We start from the raw sequence: 21,665 nt of genomic DNA, 5'->3' as shown, positions 1-21,665 counted from the left end.
GGACAGCCGCCGTATTACGATACGTGCAGTCTATTGGTCGTGGCCGAAGAGATGTTTGATCGTTTCGCCGAAATTGGTAATTCATCAATTACGATATTCAGTTTCTCCTTTCATGCTGCGTTGGCCACAATTAGCTGATAGTGAAGGGAAATGCAGAATGGCGTAGCGTTTGTTGCGAATTTAGAATGGCATAAGGAGTCAGTTGTTGAAATGGAACGTCGTTGAGAAGTCCAGTGACGGTACGTCGCTCGGTTTGTATTTACTTTGTCTACAACAAATGAAATCTGAGTGTATGAATCTGATTACTTTGCTAGGCCTGTATTCTGTTCCTAGTATAAAACTGTCTCGGTCTTGTTCTGATGTCGACGCTAAATTCTACATCATCTCATTATTCGCTCTTTCCGTGACAGAAGACAGTGGCACTGTCTCACTTGTTTGCGTGTTTGTGTAAGAGAAAGACAGCTGTATCGTTCTACTTTGTTGGCACTGACACAGCGTTGAAAGTAAAACTGCTCACCTTCGATATCGTGAGTCCATTCACTTCTACTGACAGCCTTAGCTTTGCGTGTATTGACTGAGGTAACCGTGCTCGAAATGGACGCAGTTACATGGGCATGATATTGGCAGTTGCAAGCTTTAAAAGACGTTGCGAAATATAATGCAATATACAGTATGAACTCTAAGTGGTATCAAAGTATTCGTACCATTTTACAGAGGAGAGTAGTACGCCTACGAGATGTATTTATTTCTGCTACCGTTTCTGATGTTTAGAGTTGACAAATCCAGAAACAGTTCTGAAGCAGAGTGAGACGATCCTGAAGTGTCGACGCCATTTCGCCATGCAGTTGCACACTGAATAGTGCTGAAAATCAATACCATTTAAACTGAATTGCATGACTTTTAATTTAATGCTTGTTTCACTATATTTTACCGAAGTATTTCGGCACAGCTGGCGTCTATGTGCGATATTTTCATACACAACCGTTACAGAGCTGCTGAAATTTTTGTTGTTCTTCTTCTAGTTTGGACAGTACGTAATCATCTGGTTGACGAACTACTGAAACTGCAGAACAACAGATATTTTAGGAGGTTTGTGACGGTTATACTTAAAACTATGTGTTTTATAAAAGCAATGCAGCACAAGATACAGAAGATCACCAGGTGGCTTTCATTGCCTTTCGTGTGATTTTCATTACCGAAAAACCCTGTTACTTGAATTTTTTGCTAGCGAGTGTGTGTTTCCACTGCCGTGAACATGTGGAAAGCAATTGCATTAATTTACGACTCCAATGTATTTTCTTCTCTCTGGAATCGTGATATTTCCACTACATACTCTAAAAGTGAACTTCTGGCCAGAAAGGTAACCCTATCTGAACACAGTACCTTGGTAATCAAAGGTTTCGTAACTATTTTGGTAATTTATAGTACGTCCGTCATGTTCATTTCTTGGGAAAACAAGCAGTACCAATATTTGGGGTTAATGAGAACCACCACAGCTGTACTGAAACACTTTGATTGTGTCATAACCGGTTTCGTTCATTGCCGAGTTGTGCCAGTATCAATGTTTAGGCGGTATAGTTGCCTTATGTAACGTTGAGGCAAAACCTGGAAATGACGGTTAGAAAAATGGTTCAAATGGCTCTGAGCACTATGGGACTTAACTTCTGAGGTCATCAGTCCCCTAGAACTTAGAACTACTTAAACCCAACTAACCTAAGGACATCACACACATCCATGCCCGAGGCAGGATTATAACCTGCGACCGTAGCTGGTTCCAGACTATAGCGCCTAGAACCGTTCGGCCATCCCGGCCGGCAAACGACGGTTACAGAAACCGGCCGTGGCGCAATAAATGAATATCAACAGGGCAGTGGTGGTTCCAATTCATCATTAACTTTGGTACCAATTAGCTGTTCAGCTCAAAACAGAGATTAAAAAGCAGTACATTAGTGTCGTGAAAGGTACCTGAAAAGGGATCGTTGTATGGAAACGCTTCGTAACACTTTATTTTGGTAAATTGTAGCAACTGCATTGTGCTTATTTGTTGGTAGAAACCAGTACAGTAGCAGGGCACGAGAGGGCACTGGCTGTGGAACTGACTTGAGGCAGAGCGCGCGGCGGCAGCGGCAGCGGCAGCAGTGGCGAGGGCGAGCGGCGGGTGTGCGCTGACGCCAGGTGTGCGGTGGCTTGTTGCAGGCGCGGCGATGGGCAAGTGAGTCTGAGCGGCGCGCCGTCGGCCGGAGTACAGCAGCAGCAGCGGCAGAGGCACAGCCCGCACCAGGAGGGGAGTCGCCGAGGTGCCGAGGAGGGGAGGCGCGGAGCTCCACTGGCTGCGCCGGGGCCCCTACCACTCGCAGCGGACCCTCCGCCAATAACAGAGGCGCTTTCTTATGATGTCATCAGAAGAGGAGGCCGAATGCTTCGGGTTGTACGGAGATAAACTGCTGAAGAAGACAAAGCGCACGAGGCAGCGAGTGGACGCGGGCGAGCCCAGGAACAGCTACTCGTCCATACCGAACTTCAGTTCGCGACCGAGCTTCCTCAGCGGAGGACTGTACGGCGCCATTTTCAGCCAAAGCCAGCAACACTTCGGCCTGTTCGGGCCGGCGGCGTTCGCGCCCGCCAAGATGCTCAACGAGCTGCTCGGCAGGCAGGGAGTGAAGACAGACGGAGGCGGCGGGGGCGGCCAGGCGGGCGGCGGGGGCGTCGCCACCAGCGCCGGGCCCGACGTCATGATGGACAACAGCGCCGGCGGCGACTCCAAGGGCGCCTTCGACTGCCTCAACGCCACGTCGGTGATCCGACGCGGGCTCGACGGCGAGGACACGACGGGCGCGGGCAGTCCGCCGCCGGGCGACCTGGCCCACCACATGCTCAGGGACATCCTGCAGGGCCGCAAGAAGGACCTCCTCGGCCTCGACCTGCACGACCTGCGCGGTGACCCGGGCTCTCCGGACAATAACAACAGCATCACCAGCAACAACAACGACCTGTTGCTGCAGCTCAAGAACGGCGACGTCACGTCCGAGGGCATGGGCGACAAGGAAGTGGCCATGAACGGCAGTGACGGCGAGGTGCAGAGCGGCGAGGAGGAGTCGACGACGGCCGTCGAGGAGGCGCTCAACGAGGTCGCCGGCGCCGTCAGCAAGCAGATCTCCAAGGAGATCAAGAAGGAGATGGAGGAGGCGCTGAACGGCGGCGCGAGCTCCGACACGGAGCAGTCGCTCGCGTCTCCCGCCTCCGACTCTGGGAATCGATTGAAGGACGAGACGGAGAGCGACGCGCAATCCGGCGACAAGGACGGCAAGGACAAGGACGTCCCGTCGCCGTCTTCGGGGCAGCAGTCGCAACAGCAGCAGCACCAATCCACCAGCACGACGCCGAACAGCCAGCACAAGCCTTCGGAACATATGGCTGAGCTGAAGCGAGCGCGCGTGGAGAACATCGTGTCGTCGATGCGGTCGAGCCCTGTGCCGATCGCGGTGAACGGCTGTAAGAAGAGGAAGCTGTACCACCCTGTCCAGCACGACAGCAGCAGCCAGCAGCAGCAGCAGCTGCACCTGTCTGCAGGGCTGGGACTCCTCATGGACGATGAAGACGACCTGTTGATCGAACCGCCGGAGGTGCGCCAGAAGCGAGTCGAAAAGAACGCCCTGAAGTCGCAGCTGCGGTCGATGCAGGAGCAACTGGCCGAGATGCAACAGAAATACGTTCAGCTGTGCACGAGGATGGAGCAGGAGTCGTCGGATTGTGCCGACATGGACGACGGAGGCAGCGACTTGGACGCGGACGCGCCGAGCCCGACGCCGCCGCCACCCCCGCCTCCGCCACCTCCGCCCCCGCCGCCCCCACAGCAGCAGCAACTGCCGCAGGTGATGCCGCCGGTTCCCATGGCTGCTGTGCCGCAGCAGCAACCTCCGCCCCCGGTCGTTATGCCGCAGCAACCCCCGGCGATGCCTCCCGTCGGCGTGCCGGATAAGAACGTGACTCCCAAGCCGTGCTCTCCGGCGAACAGGTTACCCGTTCCCAAAATGGGACAGCAACACCATATGATGCAGACGATGAACGGCGGCATGCCGATGATGCACCACCAACAACAACAACCACAGCAACAGCCGCCGCAGCAGCAGCAACCGACGCCGCAGCAGCAGCAACAAATGCACGAGGGCCACCCTCAGATGGCGCAGCACCACCAACACCACCACCCCCTCAGCAACGCCGCTGCCATGTACCTGGGCGTCAGCCACAAGCTCTTCTTGGAGCAGGAGAGGATGGCCAAGGACGCAGCAGCGGCGGCTGCCGTGGCGGAGCAGCAGCACCACCACCACCAGCAACAACAGCAACAACTCGCCGCCCAGCAGCAACAGCAACAGCAACAACAGCAGCAGCAGCAGCTGGCTGCACAGCAGCACCATCAGCAGCAACAGCAACAAGCTGTTGCACAGCAGCAGCAGCAACAACAGCAGCAGCAACAGCAGCAGCAACAACAACAACAGCAACAACAACAACAAGTTGTGCAGCAGCAGCAGCAAATGAAGAGCTCTGCTGTCTCGGCGGACTTTTCTGAACGCTTCACCATGTTCCGCAACAGCGTGGCCGCCGCCCCAGTTTCCGGCGCCGATCTCGAGGGCCTCGCAGACGTCCTCAAATCGGAGATCACCGCCTCGCTCTCGAGTCTCATCGACTCGATCGTGTCCCGGTTCGTGCAGCAGCGGCGTTTCAAGCAGTCGGAAGCAGCGGCTGTGGCCGCCGAGCAGCTGAACAAGGACCTCCTGCTGGCGTCGCAGCTACTCGACAGGAAGAGCCCCAGGACTAAGGTCATCGACCGTGGAGGTAAGTGCTGAATAACTCCTGTACCTGTCATGTTGCCTACTCAGACTTCATCTGAAGCACGTAACTCGTTTAAAAACAGCTTTTTAGAATGTTCACAAGTGATTCGGCTTAGCGAAAGGTGTGAGACGGTTTGTGATTGTTAAGCATACGCCACGGCATGACAGACACGGTGGCGCCCACCTGTTGACGCCCGCATGCTGCGACGACGCCTCGCGTAACTGGAGCAGCCGAACGCCATATCCCGGTGGACAGCTGTTGTGGGCGAAGCCCCGAGCTCACGTTGTCGCTCCTTCCGTCGCAACTGCTCGTGTTCATTTCCGCAAGCATTGCGTCTACTGTAGTGCTTTATATACCTGATATAGGTAATTCACATTACCCATAAAAAGTCTGTGGCCCCTAATACGGTTAAAAGTATCCTTTGCTAGATCCGTGTAACGAATACAATCACTTACATAAACAATGCAGATATCACCTCACGCTCTATGTTAGAAGATGAGTCTTCTACATTAAAAAGATGTCGTATGTAATAATGTGTTAAATTTCTAGATGAAAATGCCTAACAGTTACGTGAAATTTTTTAGAACACAGTCCGTAGCTGCAAGTGTGATATGATTCAAACAGTGCATTAACTAGAATCTACAGCTTTCATCCTTGCGCTTCTTCGAAAATGCGAAAGATTTTTGTACACCTGATAAACTGTCACAAATAAGCAGCACTTCAGTACACATAATGTTGCTACCTTTCATGTGCCCGTAATAGTTAACGGAATTTCTCTATAGTCTTTCCGCCAGAGTTGAGTTACTGTAACGAAATGATCCACTCGTTTCAAATAGATCCACATTTTAGCACTGTGCATCAGCCTGAATGTTCCTCTGTCGAAACACAACAACCGTTGACGCTCAGTATTTTCTAGTTCTTTACTATTTATTCTCATTCATTTTTCTTTCTTTTGCGCAGTGACATAATTGAAAGACTAGACCGCTGATTAATGAGTTATTCTTTGTTGTTTCAAATGCTCGGTTGTTCTTGTTACAACCTCGAATTGTACTATGTAAGAGCGAAAAGTGTTTCTGAAGAAGTGCATCGTAAAATTTAAAAAGGACACCTCGCTGTTTTAAACGCAGTTAAAAAGAAATTCTTGTTATTGCTTCAGATAAAATATTGCATATCTGACATAGAAGTTAGTGTTGGTCTTTCAATTTCCCAATTAAAAAGATTATTTGCTATTGATATTTCCTACTACATACAATCTCTATCTGCGTCGTAAGAATTTGGTGAACGAAAGGGCTAGAATGAATTTTTTTTACTTAGCGACCATGTTCTTGTATACAAAATATTACACAATATTTATATTTATGGACCGTAGTGAAGACAGCGCCATTTCAACTATTATTGATAAAAAAAATTCGAACGCAGTTAATCCGTACAGAGCAGTCTTACGCACATTTCGCATTCCAATATTTCTGATGCAATAACTTCTCGGAGTGTCTTGCACTTGCATCCCAAATACAAGAACATATACAAAATAAGACAAGGAAAAATAAAAATATATTTAATGTGGAAATATGAAGTCAAGGTGTTTCCCTCTCATTTCACAGGGACAGCCATTTAAGTACGCATTAAAAGCGCAACTTGTACGTGCTCTGTGTACTCCTAGATTCTCGTCGTCGTAAAATACGTGCAGATGAAAGCATGGAAGGCGAAAAGCATTTCATTGTGCCTGAAGCTATTATTGTTTATGTAAAGTCAGATTGATGTTTTTGTGACAGCTATTTTTTTTACGATAACTTCCGACAAATTAAATTAGTTTGTCCAGGCTTTTCAGCACGAGACGTTTCGGCGCACTTTGGCATCCTCACTTAACATACTTTTGCATTGCCGTAATACTTAAGAATTTCATATCAATAGCGAACCTATCTTACGATGTTTTGCCAATGAAAGTAAATTTGGCACTTTCTGATTCCTGCGAAGTGTTCTGTTCCCACAGAAAATTAACAGTTCACGTTTCGAGCACTTTTGGTAAAGATCTGTTTGGCCGATGTGTCTGTTCACATACACACGCAAACTAGAGCAACAGGCAGTCACCCCACTATAAGCTACCTGCAACAGGAGTATATTGCTTTAACACTGTGAGACTGTCAGACATCCAAAGTATTTTACACAAAAATTGCTTGCAGTTTCACATGCTAATAATAATTTGGGCTATTCGCACACGCGTAATGACTTTGACCGGTAATGGTCAGGGGTAATGTGTGTCATCATTTCAGATAAAGCAGCACTTGGTATCAATTTGAAGCCAACTTTTAGTCGCATCGAGTGTTCCAGAAAGGCTAAAATGTTTGCCAGATACAGTCGACTCTAGATATATCATTGTTCGAGACACCTAACGGAAAGTCTCAATAACTAAGAGTTCGATTTAACTCATCAAATTGTAATCAGGAAAAAGTAGAAATAAGAGTATAAGTTAAAAAATGGGAGACTACTGTAATTTGACAAACATACTTATTTCTGTACAAAGTGAAGCTGAGAGTAACAACTAGAACACACATAAAAAAGTTGATTTTTTTACGTGTTTAGTTACTTTTTTATATACTTTAATATTTCAGCCAAAAGACACAAAGTCCCTAGAATACATAAGAAACGTTCAGTTTTATTCATTTTTTATGCTGAATAATATTAAGACTCTCGTTTTCCCAAAAAAGCTCCTCAAAGCGACGTTATGTCTTTTTTCATTGTAAGTGAGTCACCTCTCACTAGTGGCGAACCCTATAGCGCCCACATTAAAAGCGAATGACCTCTGTCCGCTTGCTCTCGACATTCACTAAACAACTTCAAAACGAAACTGGCTGTACAGTAATAAACGTACCTGAAACATGGCTTATGGTTTCTTATTAACATTGACATTATTCAACGGTGGGGCACGAACAGATCAAGATTAACTACGTAAAGCCATATTAACTTTTAATCGACCTTGACTAATTCAAAAATAAGAAAAGGTTTTTGAGAGACCACTATCAATCACAAAATTTGTTGAGTACGTAAATCACTGAAGGAAGCAACATGTTTCTAGGCATAAACCTAAAGTCAGGCAATAATGGCAGCACAAAAAAATTAACAAAAGTAGTTGATTGTGAGGTTGTGTTTAAAGTAACATTTGGTAATTTGTGAACAGTCGTTGACATCAAGGAAAAATCTTATGAGTTGTCAGGCCGCGTCATATTTGTTCTACGCGATCGATATTCCGTCCCGTCCGTTGGGATCTTCTTCAGGAACTTGTGATGCCCACAGTCGACCGAGTTTTCAGCCAATCATGGACACCACAAGATCTGAAGAAGATACCATCAGAGGGGTAGAAACGTCGATCATGTAGAAGAAATAGGACGCAATCTAACAATCTAGAAGATTTTATCTTTAATGACAACGACCACGAAAGTCTTACGTAGTGGGTAACATGTTCGAAGGAGCCATAGCAACGGAGATAACCGAACAATCCACAGCAAGATATGGAGAAATATGACCAGAGTACGTCCCAAGACTGTACAAAAGAGCTTTAATATCTACTTGTACTTGTATTAAAGGGTTTGATATTGGCATTCCAGCCTGAAGATGATTTTTATACCTCGAAACATGATGCTTCATTAAATAATTTAAGTGGTCAAAAAGTTTTCATATTGATTAGAGCTGTATTCTAATGAAACGTTGTTACGAGTGGTGTTCAGCAAATGATGCAACACTTTTTTTTCTGAGAGCAGGTTGATTTTATTCAGGATTCCCACACACCATATTACTGCCCACTCTTTTGGCTGCGTACCCTATTTTTTACCATAGTATTCGTTCAATGTGACGGATTTACGCCACCTTACTGGGAGGGCCTGTATGCTTGCATGGTACCACTCCACTAGCCGACGTCAGAACCCACGTCTCACTGCATCAGTAACATCCCTATCATCCATGTGCTTCTTTTTGCGGAGTGCATACTTCATTGTGCCAAACAGATGAAAGTCGCAAGGTGCGAGACCTGGACTGTAGAGTGGATGAGGAAGCAGAGGCTAATAAAATTTCGTGAGCTTTCCTAGTGTGCGCAGACTTGTGTGATGCCTTGCGTTGCCATGGAGAATGAGTAGTTCGTTTGCATTTTTGTGGCGACGAACACTCTGGTCATTTATTTCTGAGGGTAGCCCAATACACAGCAGAGTTGACTGCTGCACCACGAGGGACAACATCAAAAAATTAAAGCCCCTTCTGAGTCCCAGAAGAGCATCGCCATGACTCTGTCGACTGAGAACGCGGCTTTGAACTTCTTCTTCGGAGGAGAAGTGGTATGGCGCCATCGCCTGTGACGATGATGGACAAAAAATTGACATGATCAGCCTTGTAACGCGCAAGCAGTTCTTCACACATGGTCCTTCGTTGCTTTTTATGATCTCCTGCTAGGCGGCTACGAACCCAGCAGCCACGCACCTTTGTGCATCCCAAGTAGCGGACGAGTGCGCCAGCACTGCCAACAGAGATGAGCTGTTGTACAGCGAGGGGTTTGATTGTAATCCGTCGATTACTTCGAATGTGACTGTCCGCACGTTCCAACGTTGCAGGAGCCACAGGCTTGCGTGACCTTGTTACAATGATGACAGACACCTCGCCCAGCAACTCACCGTGCTTTTGTTCACTGCCAGATCTCAGTAGACATTCTGCAAGCGCCTATTAATATCTGCGATGATCTGGTTTTCCACCGAAAGAAACTCCACGGCAGGTCTCTGCTCGGAAAGCATCTCCGTTACAGACGCCATATGGAGGCTTCGTATAGCGCCGTCACCCATTGGAACTTCATGAAAGTATAGGCGTTGAAGCGGGAATATTCCACGATGTTCCAAAACAAGTTCCGCATTTCTTCAACCGAAACTGACTGACAAAGAAAATGTGTTGCATTACTAACTGAATCCCCTCGTATTTCCACCACTGTGTGCCGTTTATTTCCCGTTGTGGCCGAGCGGTTCTAGGCGCTTCAGTCCGGAACCGCAGTGCTGCTACGGTCGCAGGTTCGAATCCTGCCTCGGACATGGCTGTGTGTGATGTCCTTAGGTTAGTTAGATTTAAGTAGTTCTAAGTCTAGGGGACTGATGACCTCAGATGTTAAGTCCCATAGTGTTTAGAGGCTTTTTTTTTTTTTTGTCGTTCGTTTCATGTGTACTAGGGGCAGTACAGGGTCTATATTTTGAAAGTTTCTTGCACTAAAGCTCATTGCCATTGTGCAGAGTAGTTTAGGTGGGTAGCGCCGACAGCAGACTTCGTCACTAAGGCGACCAGACGTGTGCTGTGCTGCAGGTGGCGGCGGTGGTTCGGCGCCAGGCACGCCCCGCGTCAACGGCACGGCGTTCCCCAGCATGGCGATGACGCCGCAGTCGGCGGACGGCGGCTTGGCGGGCATGGCGCCGCAGCAGGTGGGGGCGGCGGGCGGCCAGCAGCAGGCGCCGTCGCACGTGCGGCCGTCGCCCACCGCCGCCATGTTCGCCACCCCCAAGGCGGCCGCGCCCTGGCTCGCCGGCCCGCCTCACGTCAACCCCTTCTGCGGGGGCGGAGGAGGCGGTGGTGGCGGCGGGGGCGGCGCCGGGGGCGGCGACTCGAGGGACGGAGTACCCGAACAGAACGAGGCGCTCAGCCTCGTGGTCGCGCCCAAGAAGAAGCGGCACAAGGTAAAGCACCGTCTCACCCCTCAATGGCAGATACTTTGGTTCTCTGTGAAACATTACGCCGAAGCCTGCCCCCTTACGGGGAGGCCTCGCCGGCCGGTGTGACAGTCGCCGCCTAATTTCCTTGACGTCAGACGTCGATGTTGCAGGTGACGGACACGCGGATCACGCCGCGCACCGTGAGTCGCATCCTGGCGCAGGACGGGCCGGACCCCAGCAAGTACGGCGGCATGATGGCGCCGGGCCCGGGAGCGGGCGCCGACTCGCCGCCGCCGCAGCCGCCGCAGCAGCCGCAGCAGGTAACCGCCGCACCCTCAGTCACCGCCTCTGCCTCCCGACTTCCTTTTCCTCTGTCTCGGAATACGCGTCACGCTGGAAGGATGGTGAGCGACGGATGATCTTTCCAGGTGGGAGGCGTTCCTCCGCAGGCGGTGTCGCAGCGGCCGTACCACCCCCCGCCCCCGCCGCCCATCATGCCGGTCTCGCTACCGACCTCTGTGGCCATCCCCAACCCGTCACTGCACGAGTCGCAGGTCTTCTCCCCGTACTCGCCCTTCTACGGCGGACAGCAGCAACAGCAACAGGTACTTGGAGCCTCCTTTTTTTCGCTAATAGACAATGTTCCAGTAGGCAAAAATCTTATCTTCATGCACTGTAAACCAGGGTAGCTTTGTGCTGCGACTAAATAATTATGCGATATGAGACAGAGCTATTCGCTGGGGAAGACACTAATCCTGTTACAGCTCGAACTCGAATGAGCTGGGGAAAAAGTTTCTTGAAAGCAGCAAAATGAAAGGGGTGAAATATTCTCTGAAAACCAAAAATGTCAGATTCATATTCAGAAAGCGAGAACTCGTTTGTACTCCTGACACCTGGGATCAGAAATTTTGCAAAATGAAATTTGTATTTATATCTGAACAACTCTTTAAAACCATTGTACAGGAATTGTATTGTTTTTTGTCACTAATTTACCTTTTAGGTAGCTCGGCACTATGCCACCCAGTATTTAGCATTGGAAAACCCACAATAAAGAAGGTGAAAAGTCATCCATTCCTATGAAGTGACTTCGTGTCAAGTTCGCCTCTTTTTTTTGATCCAGAACTATACACTGGGAAACAAATACTAAGTTTATGGAATAAGAAATGTACTAAATTTCTACATCCATTCAGTCTCTGTCGAAATTTTTTTTAAAAAAGTTTCCTCATTAAAACCTTCAAAAGCAGCACAAACTCGACTTGGATTACGGTAGTCGGGAGAAATTAAAGACAGGCTAATGAGTAATCTATCTGCGTATGGTATCACTGGACATCGGTATGCAGGAGTATGTGATTCGCCCACTGCTCTCTCTGTCGTTAATGCCTGAAGCCAAACCATTTTATGAGATGAAACTACCATAACTTGTGAGTGAAGGGAATAGTTTTGGTCTGTGTGCTATCCATGCGATGATCAAGATAGTTAATTCAGACATGTTACTCCCTAGTGGTCTAATGATCAGCCTGTGTGATATTTACAAGAGGGTCTGAATTTTATTTCCAACACAACATAGGCCTTTCCCTTGGTTTGTCACATTTATTTTTCACCCTCTGGGACACTAGCTGCCACGTTACGAAATTTCCTTCAACAGTAATTGGTCCCACATAGCTGTCGATGACATTCACCTCTACGTTTGTATAAATAATACGACTTTTAGAATTGAAGTAACTATGATTACCAGTGATGGTTTGCTTCTCACAACATTTACTACTACACAATTCAGAGCCCATGTTTACTATATGATTTTCCCTTGTTTTTGTCCACACTACCGGCTCCCGAAATATAGAAACAAAGAGTTTGAAGTAGAGTTGTTTCACAGTTATCTTACAAGGGCAATTAGGAAAGTAAAGTCCGATCGGGAACGAAACGGAAACAACAGTAAAAATCCGAAGAAACTTTGCACAGGTATGTTGCACAGTGTCTCTAATTGCACATCGATCGCGTCACGTCGCTCTTTTTGGTTCTGAGCTCACAGTGAGCGCATAAAGATCCCTAAAAAATAGTCTCTCGCCAATTTGGCCGCCTGCCGTGAGATTTCGCTGGTTTCGTGCAGCCCACGTAACGTAACGGTCATGCACTTCCTTCTTCATGACGATTCTCGGTATCATACTGCAAGGGCAACGAAGACGCTCCTGCAACGTTTTCAACGGGAAGATTCTGATCGCCAACAATACTGTCCGGACGTGCCACCGTCTGATTTTCATGTCTCCTCCCATGAACCGCCGACTGTGAGGACAAAATTTTGGCGGAGACAACGAGCTACAGACCAGCTTAGAGAACTGGCGGAAAGCGGAGGTGGCTGCTTTCCATGAGGAAACTGTTTTTAAGATTGCACAACGTTACGACAGACTGGTTTCCATTTCACGACCGATCGGACCTAAGTAGCTCTAGTATGTATTTTAGAGCCCATTTTTACTACAATTTTTTTCTTCGAATGCTGATTCTTGTCATATCCCTGAATACAGAGCATTTCTCGTGGTACACAACGCATAATGCGAGGCCTGGTGGTTTTTCCTTTAGCCTTGTGTTTCAGATTTAAATAAGGTGAATACTGGCATGCAAGCAGTCTCTAGGCAGCGTCAGAATGAGACGATTACATCGCTTTGTGTGTATTTCATTTGTCATTTACACTACTGGCCATTAAAATTGCTTCACCATGAAGATGATGTGCTACAGACGCGAAATTTAACCGACAGAAAGAAGATGCTGTGATATGCAAATGATTAGCTTTTCAGAGCATTCACACAAGGCTGGAGCCAGTGGCTATACCTACAACCTGCTGACATGAGGAAAGTTTCAGACCGATTTATCATACACAAACAGCAGTTGACCGGCGTTGCCTGGTGAAACGTTGTTGTGCTGCCTCGTGTAAAGAGGAGAAATGGTACCATCACGCCGTACTGTATCCCAACGGCGTCGTATCATTAGCAGAGGAGCTGACAGGCAACTTATCCTCATGGCCGTAACGGATCGTGCAGCCACGTCTCGATCCCTCAGTCAACAGATGAGGACGTTTGCAAGACAACAACCATCTGCACGAACAGTTAGACGACGTTTGCAGCAGCATGGACTATCAGCTCGGAGACCATGGCTGCGGTTACCCTTGACGATGCATCACAGACAGGAGCGCCTGCGATGGTGTACTCAACGACGAACCTGGGTGCACGAATGGCAAAACGTCATTTTTTCGGATGAGTCCAGGTTCTGTTTACGGCATCACGATGGTCGGATCCGTGTTTGGCGACATCGCGGTTAACGCACATTGGAAGCGTGTATTCGTCATCGCCATACTGGCGTATCACCCGGCGTGATGGTATGCGGTGCCACTGGTTACACGTCTCGGTCACCTCTTGTTCGCATTGAAGGCACTCTGAACAGTGGTCGCTACATTTCAGATGTGTTACGACCTGTGGCTCTATCCTTCATTCGATCCCTGCGAAACCTTACATTTCAGCAGGATAATGCACGACCGCATGTTGCAGGTCCTGCACGGGCCTTTCTGGATACACAAAATGTTCGACTGCTTCCCTGCCCAGCACATTCTACAGATCTCTCACCAATTGAAGACGTCTGGTCAATGGTGGCCGATCAACTGACTCGTCACAATACGCCAGTCACTACTGTTGATGAGCTGTGGTATCGTGTTGAAGCAGCATGGACAGCTGTACCTGTACACGCCATCCAAGCTGTGTTTGACTCAATGCCCAGGCGTATCAAGGCCGTTATTTCGGCCAGAGGTGGTTGTTCTGGGTACTGATTTCTCAGGATCTATGCACCCAAATTGCGTTGAAAATGTTATCACATGTCAGTTCTAGTATAATATATTTGTCCAATGAATACCCGTTTATCATCTGCATTTCTTCTTGGTGTAGCAATTTTAATGGCCAGTAGTTTAATATCGGAGGATTTGAGTGACTACTTCTGACGCCGATCGAGGTTCAGACTAGAATTTCCTACAGTGTTTTTAGGAACAGGTGAAGTTTACATAGACTGTCGGGTATAACAGTGGTGATGTACTGGGAGTGCACGCCCGGGGTGCGGCAATCGTCGTGTACACGCAGCGTTGTCGCCCGCAGGTGTCCGGCGCGCAGGCGGGCGGCCCCGTGGCGGTGCCGCCGGTGCAGTCGGCGGGCCAGCAGGCGGTGCAGGTGCCGGTGGGCGGCCCCGGGCAGGCGGGCCCCGGCGCGATGCACCTGGGCGGCGGCGCGGGGGCGGGCTCGCCCCCCGGCGGCGCCGTGGCGGGCGCTGAGTCGCCGCCGCTGCCGCCCCCGCACCCGCAGTCGCTGCTGCACCCCGCGCTGCTGGCGGCCGCGCAGCACGGCGCCTCGCCCGACTACTCGCACCTGCGCGCAGCCTCCGACGCCGTCGACAGGAACTCCGACTGCAACTCCGGCGAGGGGCCCTACGACGGCATTCAGCCTACAATATCCTTTTGCTCCAAGCTGTAGTGAGTTTCGCTCCAATGTGTAGTTCCTAGACTCTACCCTGCTCGCTGACGCGCCCTCTGCTCCTTCGTCCACCAGACAGTGTGCTCTGCTCTCAGACTTTTGAAGAATGCTTTCCTTTCCTGGTAATAATGAACGAGGTCACACGATGAAACACCATTTGGGAACCGAGCGAGGTGGTGCAGTGGTTAGCACACTGGAGTCGCATTCGGGAGGACGACGGTTCAATCCCGCGTCCGGCCACCCTGATTTAGGTTTTCCGTGATTTCCATAAATCGCTCCAGGCAAATGCCGGGATGGTTCCTTTGAAAGGGCACGGCCGACTTCCTTCCCCCGTCCTTCCGTAATTTGATGAGACCGATGACCTCGCGGTTTGGTCTCTTCCTCCAGACAGCCCAACCCAACCGTTTGCGAGAACGGCGGTTTAAATCCCCGTCCACTAAAGCAGTATTTTCCTCACTCACCTAAGTCAAATGCTGGGAATATTTCTTCGATGAGTTTCGATTTCCATACGAGTCTGAGCTTGTGCTCGTTCTATAATGACCTCGTCGTCGATAGGTCGGATTGCTAGCTGTCTTTCCTCGTGGCCACCTATTGAATTAAAAGTCGTATTTGCTGTCTTCTGTATTCCGATACTCTCTCTTTATAGACTTCACGCATACGTGTCACTCGTAGTCTCTTCCAACAACCCTCCACCCCACCCAACCCCCTTCCTTGCACGCCATTATGAACAATGGAATTAAAGGTGGCAAGGAAGTGCTAAATCGGACCGTACGCTATCTGATCTAAAGTATCCGGATATTTATCAGCGGCCATCAAAATGGCACAACTCTCGCTTTTACGATGGCTTGACCTCTCTGGAAATATTTTCAATGGAAGTCTCTGAATGTCTGTGGAATAATAACAGCCCATTCTGCCTCAGGAGCCAAAACCACTGATGATAGTTGTTGGTCGCTAAGGTCTGGAGTGAAGTCGACGTTCATTCTCGTTCCGAAGGTGCTCCATTTGGTGCAGATTGGGACTGTGGACAGGCCAGCCCATTTCAGTAACTTCATTGTCCACAAACCATTGCCTTGAATCTGCTGTTGTAGGACTGTGTGCATTGTCACGCTGATACAGACAATCATGTTGCCCGAATCGTTCCTTTACTGCACACAGTACACGATGCCCTACTATGTGTTTATAGCCTGCCACACTTAGCGGTTTCTTAAGTGCAATATGGGGACCACACCTAACGATGGAAACATCGCATGCCTAACACTACCTCCTCTGTACCACGACACGAAGCCAGCTATCATTCTCCGGACATTCGCCAAATCTAAACCCCTCCATCAGACTGGCACGGGTATAGCGTGATCCATCGCTCCAAATCACTCGTTTCCAGTCGTCCACTGATCAGTGGCGTTTCTCTTTAGACCACATCAAGCGTCGCTTAGAGCCGACTTCATATGACCCATCAGGAGCTGCTCGACCGATGTACCCTATTCTTTTTAACTCACTACACACAGTCACTGTGCTAGATGGACGGCTGGCAGCACTTTGGCACTCACGAGTGGTTCCATCCACGTGATGTTTACAACCACGCTCTGCTATGCTGGATAGGTACGTCCGGTCTTGGTTTAGCTGTAGTTGTTCTTTCGCGTTTCCTCTTCACAGACAAATCGCTAACCAAATCACTGGGGCAGCTTTAGAAGGGCTGAAATGTCCCTGATGAGTTTGACGCTCAGGTGACGTCCAACGACGAGACAACGTTCGAAGTCACTGAGCTCTTCCGACCGACCCGTTGGATGTAACTTCTTCTCTTGTAACTGCACAGTATTCCGCCTCTTTTAATTCTCGCGGTCCCGCCCCTCGTGGCATCTACAGGTCAGTTTCGCTTTGCATAAACGTGTCCGGATACTTCTGATCCAGCAGCGCATTTGGCATTCCCTCTAGCTGACAGTACAATCGAGTACAACTGATGAGAGATGCTAACATTCTCACGAACAGCGACTAGCATCAGCAACTACGCAGTTACTCTCTGCATTCCTGTTTCTGTTCACGCACTCCTCTTACATGTAACTCACTCTTCTGCAAATTTAACTATTTGTCGCATAACGGACAAACTGCATTCTTGAGCCGGCCGCTGTGGCGGAATGGTTCTAGACGCTTCAGTCCGGAACCGCGCTGCTGCTACGGTCAGAGATTCGAATCCTGCCTCGGGCATGGATGTGTGTTATGTCCTTAGGTTAGTTAGGTTTAATTAGTTCTAAGTCTACAGGACTGATGACCTCAGATGTTAAGTCCCATAGCGCTTAGAGCCATTTGAACCATTTTTTGAGCATTCTTGAGACGTAGGGTTATGAAAGGTATGGTGGACGAAGGAGTGTCAGTACTCAACGTACTGATACGGAGACTGCATCTGATAAATGTGCTAATGTAAGTTTTTGCATGTGCAAGCATGACTGGAATTACACAACGTGCGCTGTGCTTTCGTCAGCTCCTCTCCTCAATGTTTAGATGTATTCAGTGTATGTGATTAATCTTTCGTGGCGAATAAATTGTACAGTTGACAAGTTAACTCTGAAAACGTCGTTATCTGATCAGTACGTTATTTGGATACCAGATACCCAAAACGCGTGAAGTATTGTAGACGTGTAAGCAGCAACGTTCTGTGTACATCAGCTAACAAATTTGAAGTTATTCCTTGTTTCATTGATATTGTCCTGCAGGATATTTTTGTTGCCTTGAGGCTCTAATCAACTTTTTCTCTCAGCCGTATACTCGCAACTGGAGAGGAAGGTAGAGATTCAAAGTTCTAAGTGATCTGTAAGGCATGTTCGGTTATCTAACACTGGAATTGCAAACAGTGGAATTCCAGTGCTAATGAGGTACATTTTTTCCAGCCTATTACGTTTAGCCCAACGAAAAATCCACTGTACACACCGTAACTGAATGAATTATCTAGTTTATAAACTATGGAGTAATTTGAAGCGTCCACGAAAATTGGAAGGTGCCTTCTGAGACAGATTCACTCTAATGCTCTCGAAATGGGCAAGATTCAACGGGTTAACGATAGACTTAGCCGCACCTGCGTAAACAGCGTTACAGGTATCTAGGATCTAGAAGGTTCTGTGTACTTACTTATCAGTTTCTCTGTGTCCGCACCCGGTAGCTGAGTGGTCAGTGCGACAGACTGTTAATCCAACGGGCCCGGGTTCGAATCCCGGCTGGGTCGGAGATTTTCTCTACTCAGGGACTGGGCGTTGTGTTGTCCTAATCATCTACATTTCGTCCCCATCGACGCGCATGTCCCGGAAGTGGCATCAAATCGGAAGACTTGCACCAGGCGAACGGTCTACCCGACGGGAAGCCCTCGTCACACGACATTTCATTTCATTTCAGTTTCTCTGTCAGGTTTACTCGATCGTTCACGCAGTCGTAATATCGACTGCAGCAGCGTCTAGGCTAAATGGTGCTTCTTCATCCCAAAAGACCCCTACGATGTCGGGAAACTATCAGAGAGGGCTAAAAGGCTCCTCGTTATTCATTACTGTGCTACATTATAAAAATGAGCTCTACAGAACGTAAGGTTCGTCAATACTATATGTGGCCCTGAAGTACATCCTCCTGAAGCAGTGTCTCGAACAGTCTCCTGTGTGACTTCACCCCGTAGAGTTTCCTCCGCTCTGACAGAGTTCGATCAGTCTCGACCCAAGTTTTCCTTTCCGTTCTTCGAACGCAACACTCAAGTTATCCTCAAGTCAAAGTTGGCGACCGCCCCAAGGAGCTCCTTACCCCCCTCCCCCTCCCCCCCTCTCTCCTCAGTCCTGTGACCTGCGCGGGGAAGATACGACGTAACAGAGGCGGAAGGCTGGGAGGGGAAAAAATATCATAACAGATGCACAAACGAAGATTATAGGCGGCCGGCAGCTGGACTCAACTTCGGAAAGGGGAGTACGGTGAATAATGCAGGCGGGTACGTCATCACAGAGTCCGTCTTTGGCGGCGGCGGCTCGCGCTCGTTCCTTATTCAGCGGCCGGCCGTGAGAACGCGGCCGCGCGGCCTGCCTCGTCTTGGCGTCTTGCAGCGCCGCCTTGGCGCAGGCAACCCTTCGCCCCGGCCTGCATTATGGACGGTCGCCTCGCTGTTTGCCTAACGTCCGATAACCTATTGTCACAAGAAGCTCCATTTTTAATGGCCACCAGCGGTCTGCCGAGCGTGTCCAGGACTGGTCTTCATTTTTTATTCTGTCTAAACTAATGAAACATTCACGCTGCCAGTTCTGAGAACTAAAGTTGTTCCAGCGCGTTATTAGTTGCAACTCTACGGCGAGTTCGGACCTTTTTTTTTCCCCCAGCGAGGAAAAGTTACGATTCGTTTCGTCGGCACAAGTGGTCCTGTGAAGACGAGTGGGGGCAGTACAAGTTCCACTCGTTCCTCACGACCTGCATTCATTTTTCACCCGCTCGTCTTCGTTGTCTATGTGCAAGAGACTCCTAAAATGCGCCTTTAAATTAACTGGTATTTCGAGCTGTATCTGTTACGTAACTGGTGTAGAAAGAGACGAACAGGGAGGTTTCACCGAACAAAGATGAAACTTGCTATTCATTGCTCTCTTAACAGGCGAGCCGTTACCTATTCAGTGGGTTACGGTTCGAATTTCCAGAGGCAGCTACGTATACGTTCGCAGGAACTGTGTAACGTATTAGTTGCGGCAAGACCTTCAAATGGCAGAAGACCTTGCTCGTTAGAGACTGAGCTCCACTTTCCTTCAAATGAACTTTGGAGAAGGATATGCCCGTGACTTTATTAAAGGTATCATTCCATCATACGCCTGAAGTGATCTACAAAAACCACGGAAGTTCTAAATCGCTATTTCCATACCGGGCATTTGCTGGGGGGGGGGGGGGGAATAGCGTGGGTAAAATAATACTGACCCGGAAAAAAATTACAATGAAACTGAGACGAGACTGACCGTTGTTAACGAACATCACAGAAGATGCTGGAAGTGGCCACCGTTCATTTTGATTCAGCGCTGCGTTCGATTTGGCACACTATGAGACATGCGCAGCAGTTCTGCCTGAGGCACAGTAGCAGTACCGTTTTCACTCTTCTAATGTAGCTCTTTCTACGTGTGAGGATTATTCGAGTACACCAGGCACTTCAATTTGTCCTACGGGTAAAAACCGCAGGGAGAGAGAAACCAAGCAATCGAAGTGGGCAGGAGATTGCACTGCCTCTACTGATTGTCCTCAGCGAACACCTCATGCACTAGTGTGACAAGATTGTCAGAGCGTTTCGAGCTGTGACTCCGTCTTGTCTCCCTACAGTCGTTCATTTTTGAGTTGATCGACATACGGATTAAACCTTTTCCGCATACATCGATTAGCATTAACATTTTGGTAAAAGAATCGTACTACGTTACGAACACCATACTTTCCGTACCAAACACCAATTTTGAAATTATGCATCAGTTCTTCAAAGCACTGAAGGGGATGTTCTGATGCATAATAGCGCACGTTCTGCGGGTCCATATAGTCCGACAGACTGAACCAGACTTCATGTGAAGAAATGGAAAGCCACTGGCAGAATTCAACACGCGAAAGTTGATCTGAACGCTTTAAGTCATGCACAACAACAGAAAAATTCGCAGTATACAGATGCAGCTCCTTTTTCGTGATGTTTCGACACGGCGATCTCTTAATTCCCACTTGCTCAGCTAAACGGTGTTTGATTTCATCTGACTTTCTTCAAACGGGAAATGTTTCCTGGTATTCGAACTCGTTTCGGGAGGCTGAGGTTTTTATTCTCCACAGAGCCTGCTTCACGCCATTTGGCCATTTAGTTTTGCATTGCTTGCTACGCTGGAATCTTTTCCAAAACACATCCAACCTCAGCCCCTTGCGCAAACACTTTAGCAAACGATTTTCACGTATTGTGCCTGGCATAACAGTCGAATCTGAACACCCGCTGTTAAATAGTGAGCACAATTTCATGTTGCATTCAGCTGGTCAACAGACACTTCTGGTCCTCTCCGTCACTCAAGCGTGATGTCACAGAGAAGTACTCGGTGCATTGAAATTACGGTTTCCAGCATTTTCTGTGGCGAGCAGTTCTCCTTTTCATTAAAAGTAGCCAACTCCGCAACCGTCTTATAAATATTTTCCGTGACTGTTTTATTTTGCTCCACTAAGTTTGTGGGTGTCAGAAGTGAAGTGTCTTGAGGAGGTAACTTATTTGTCTACTTAATACTTATGTTCAAGAACTACACTTCAGATACTTACAAGTGATAAATTACTTCACTTGTGTTACTGGCTGGATTTTTCCCTCAGATTCTAATCTCGAAAGAGTAGTCGTTCGTTATTAAACTCGTACCAACAGAGAAAATGTTTTCTAAGATTTACTAATTACTGGAGGCAGAGAAACCTTACTTATACTGAAATAACATCCAACAGCGAAGCAAAAATGCTGTAAATTCGTATGTGAGAGAATATTGCATATACAATGCTTGGATTTAATCTCGAGTGTCTTTTCGACAACGGGTTAACAGTTCTACTAGGCACTTCTCTTCGTCTCCAGCTTCGTAATGAACAGTTGACAATAAGCAGCTAATAGGTCAAAAAAAAAAAAAACAGCAACAGTAAACAGGAAGTTATCAAAGCCAGCTTATTTCGCAAGAAACTG

At 48.3% G+C, this 21,665-nt stretch overlaps 1 protein-coding gene across 1 annotated transcript in view; it reads left to right on the top strand.

Moving 5' to 3' along the window:
* Window positions 1-2,249: 2,249 nt before the first annotated feature.
* Window positions 2,250-21,665, top strand: part of LOC126179047 (homeobox protein prospero-like) — a 62,482-nt gene continuing 43,066 nt past the window's right edge. The window contains exons 1-7 of the mRNA XM_049924582.1: window positions 2,250-3,776; window positions 3,873-4,833; window positions 10,138-10,250; window positions 10,296-10,523; window positions 10,670-10,819; window positions 10,928-11,104; window positions 14,630-15,000. Of these exons, the coding sequence (XP_049780539.1) occupies window positions 2,391-3,776; window positions 3,873-4,833; window positions 10,138-10,250; window positions 10,296-10,523; window positions 10,670-10,819; window positions 10,928-11,104; window positions 14,630-15,000 (3,386 nt within the window). The 5' untranslated portion in view covers window positions 2,250-2,390. The remainder of the gene's footprint in view (window positions 3,777-3,872; window positions 4,834-10,137; window positions 10,251-10,295; window positions 10,524-10,669; window positions 10,820-10,927; window positions 11,105-14,629; window positions 15,001-21,665) is intronic.

Source organism: Schistocerca cancellata, chromosome 1, assembly GCF_023864275.1.
Source record: "Schistocerca cancellata isolate TAMUIC-IGC-003103 chromosome 1, iqSchCanc2.1, whole genome shotgun sequence".
NCBI classification, from domain to species: Eukaryota; Metazoa; Arthropoda; class Insecta; order Orthoptera; family Acrididae; genus Schistocerca; species Schistocerca cancellata.
Note: the sequence above shows the minus strand (reverse complement) of the source record. Positions and strands in the feature narration are given on the sequence as shown.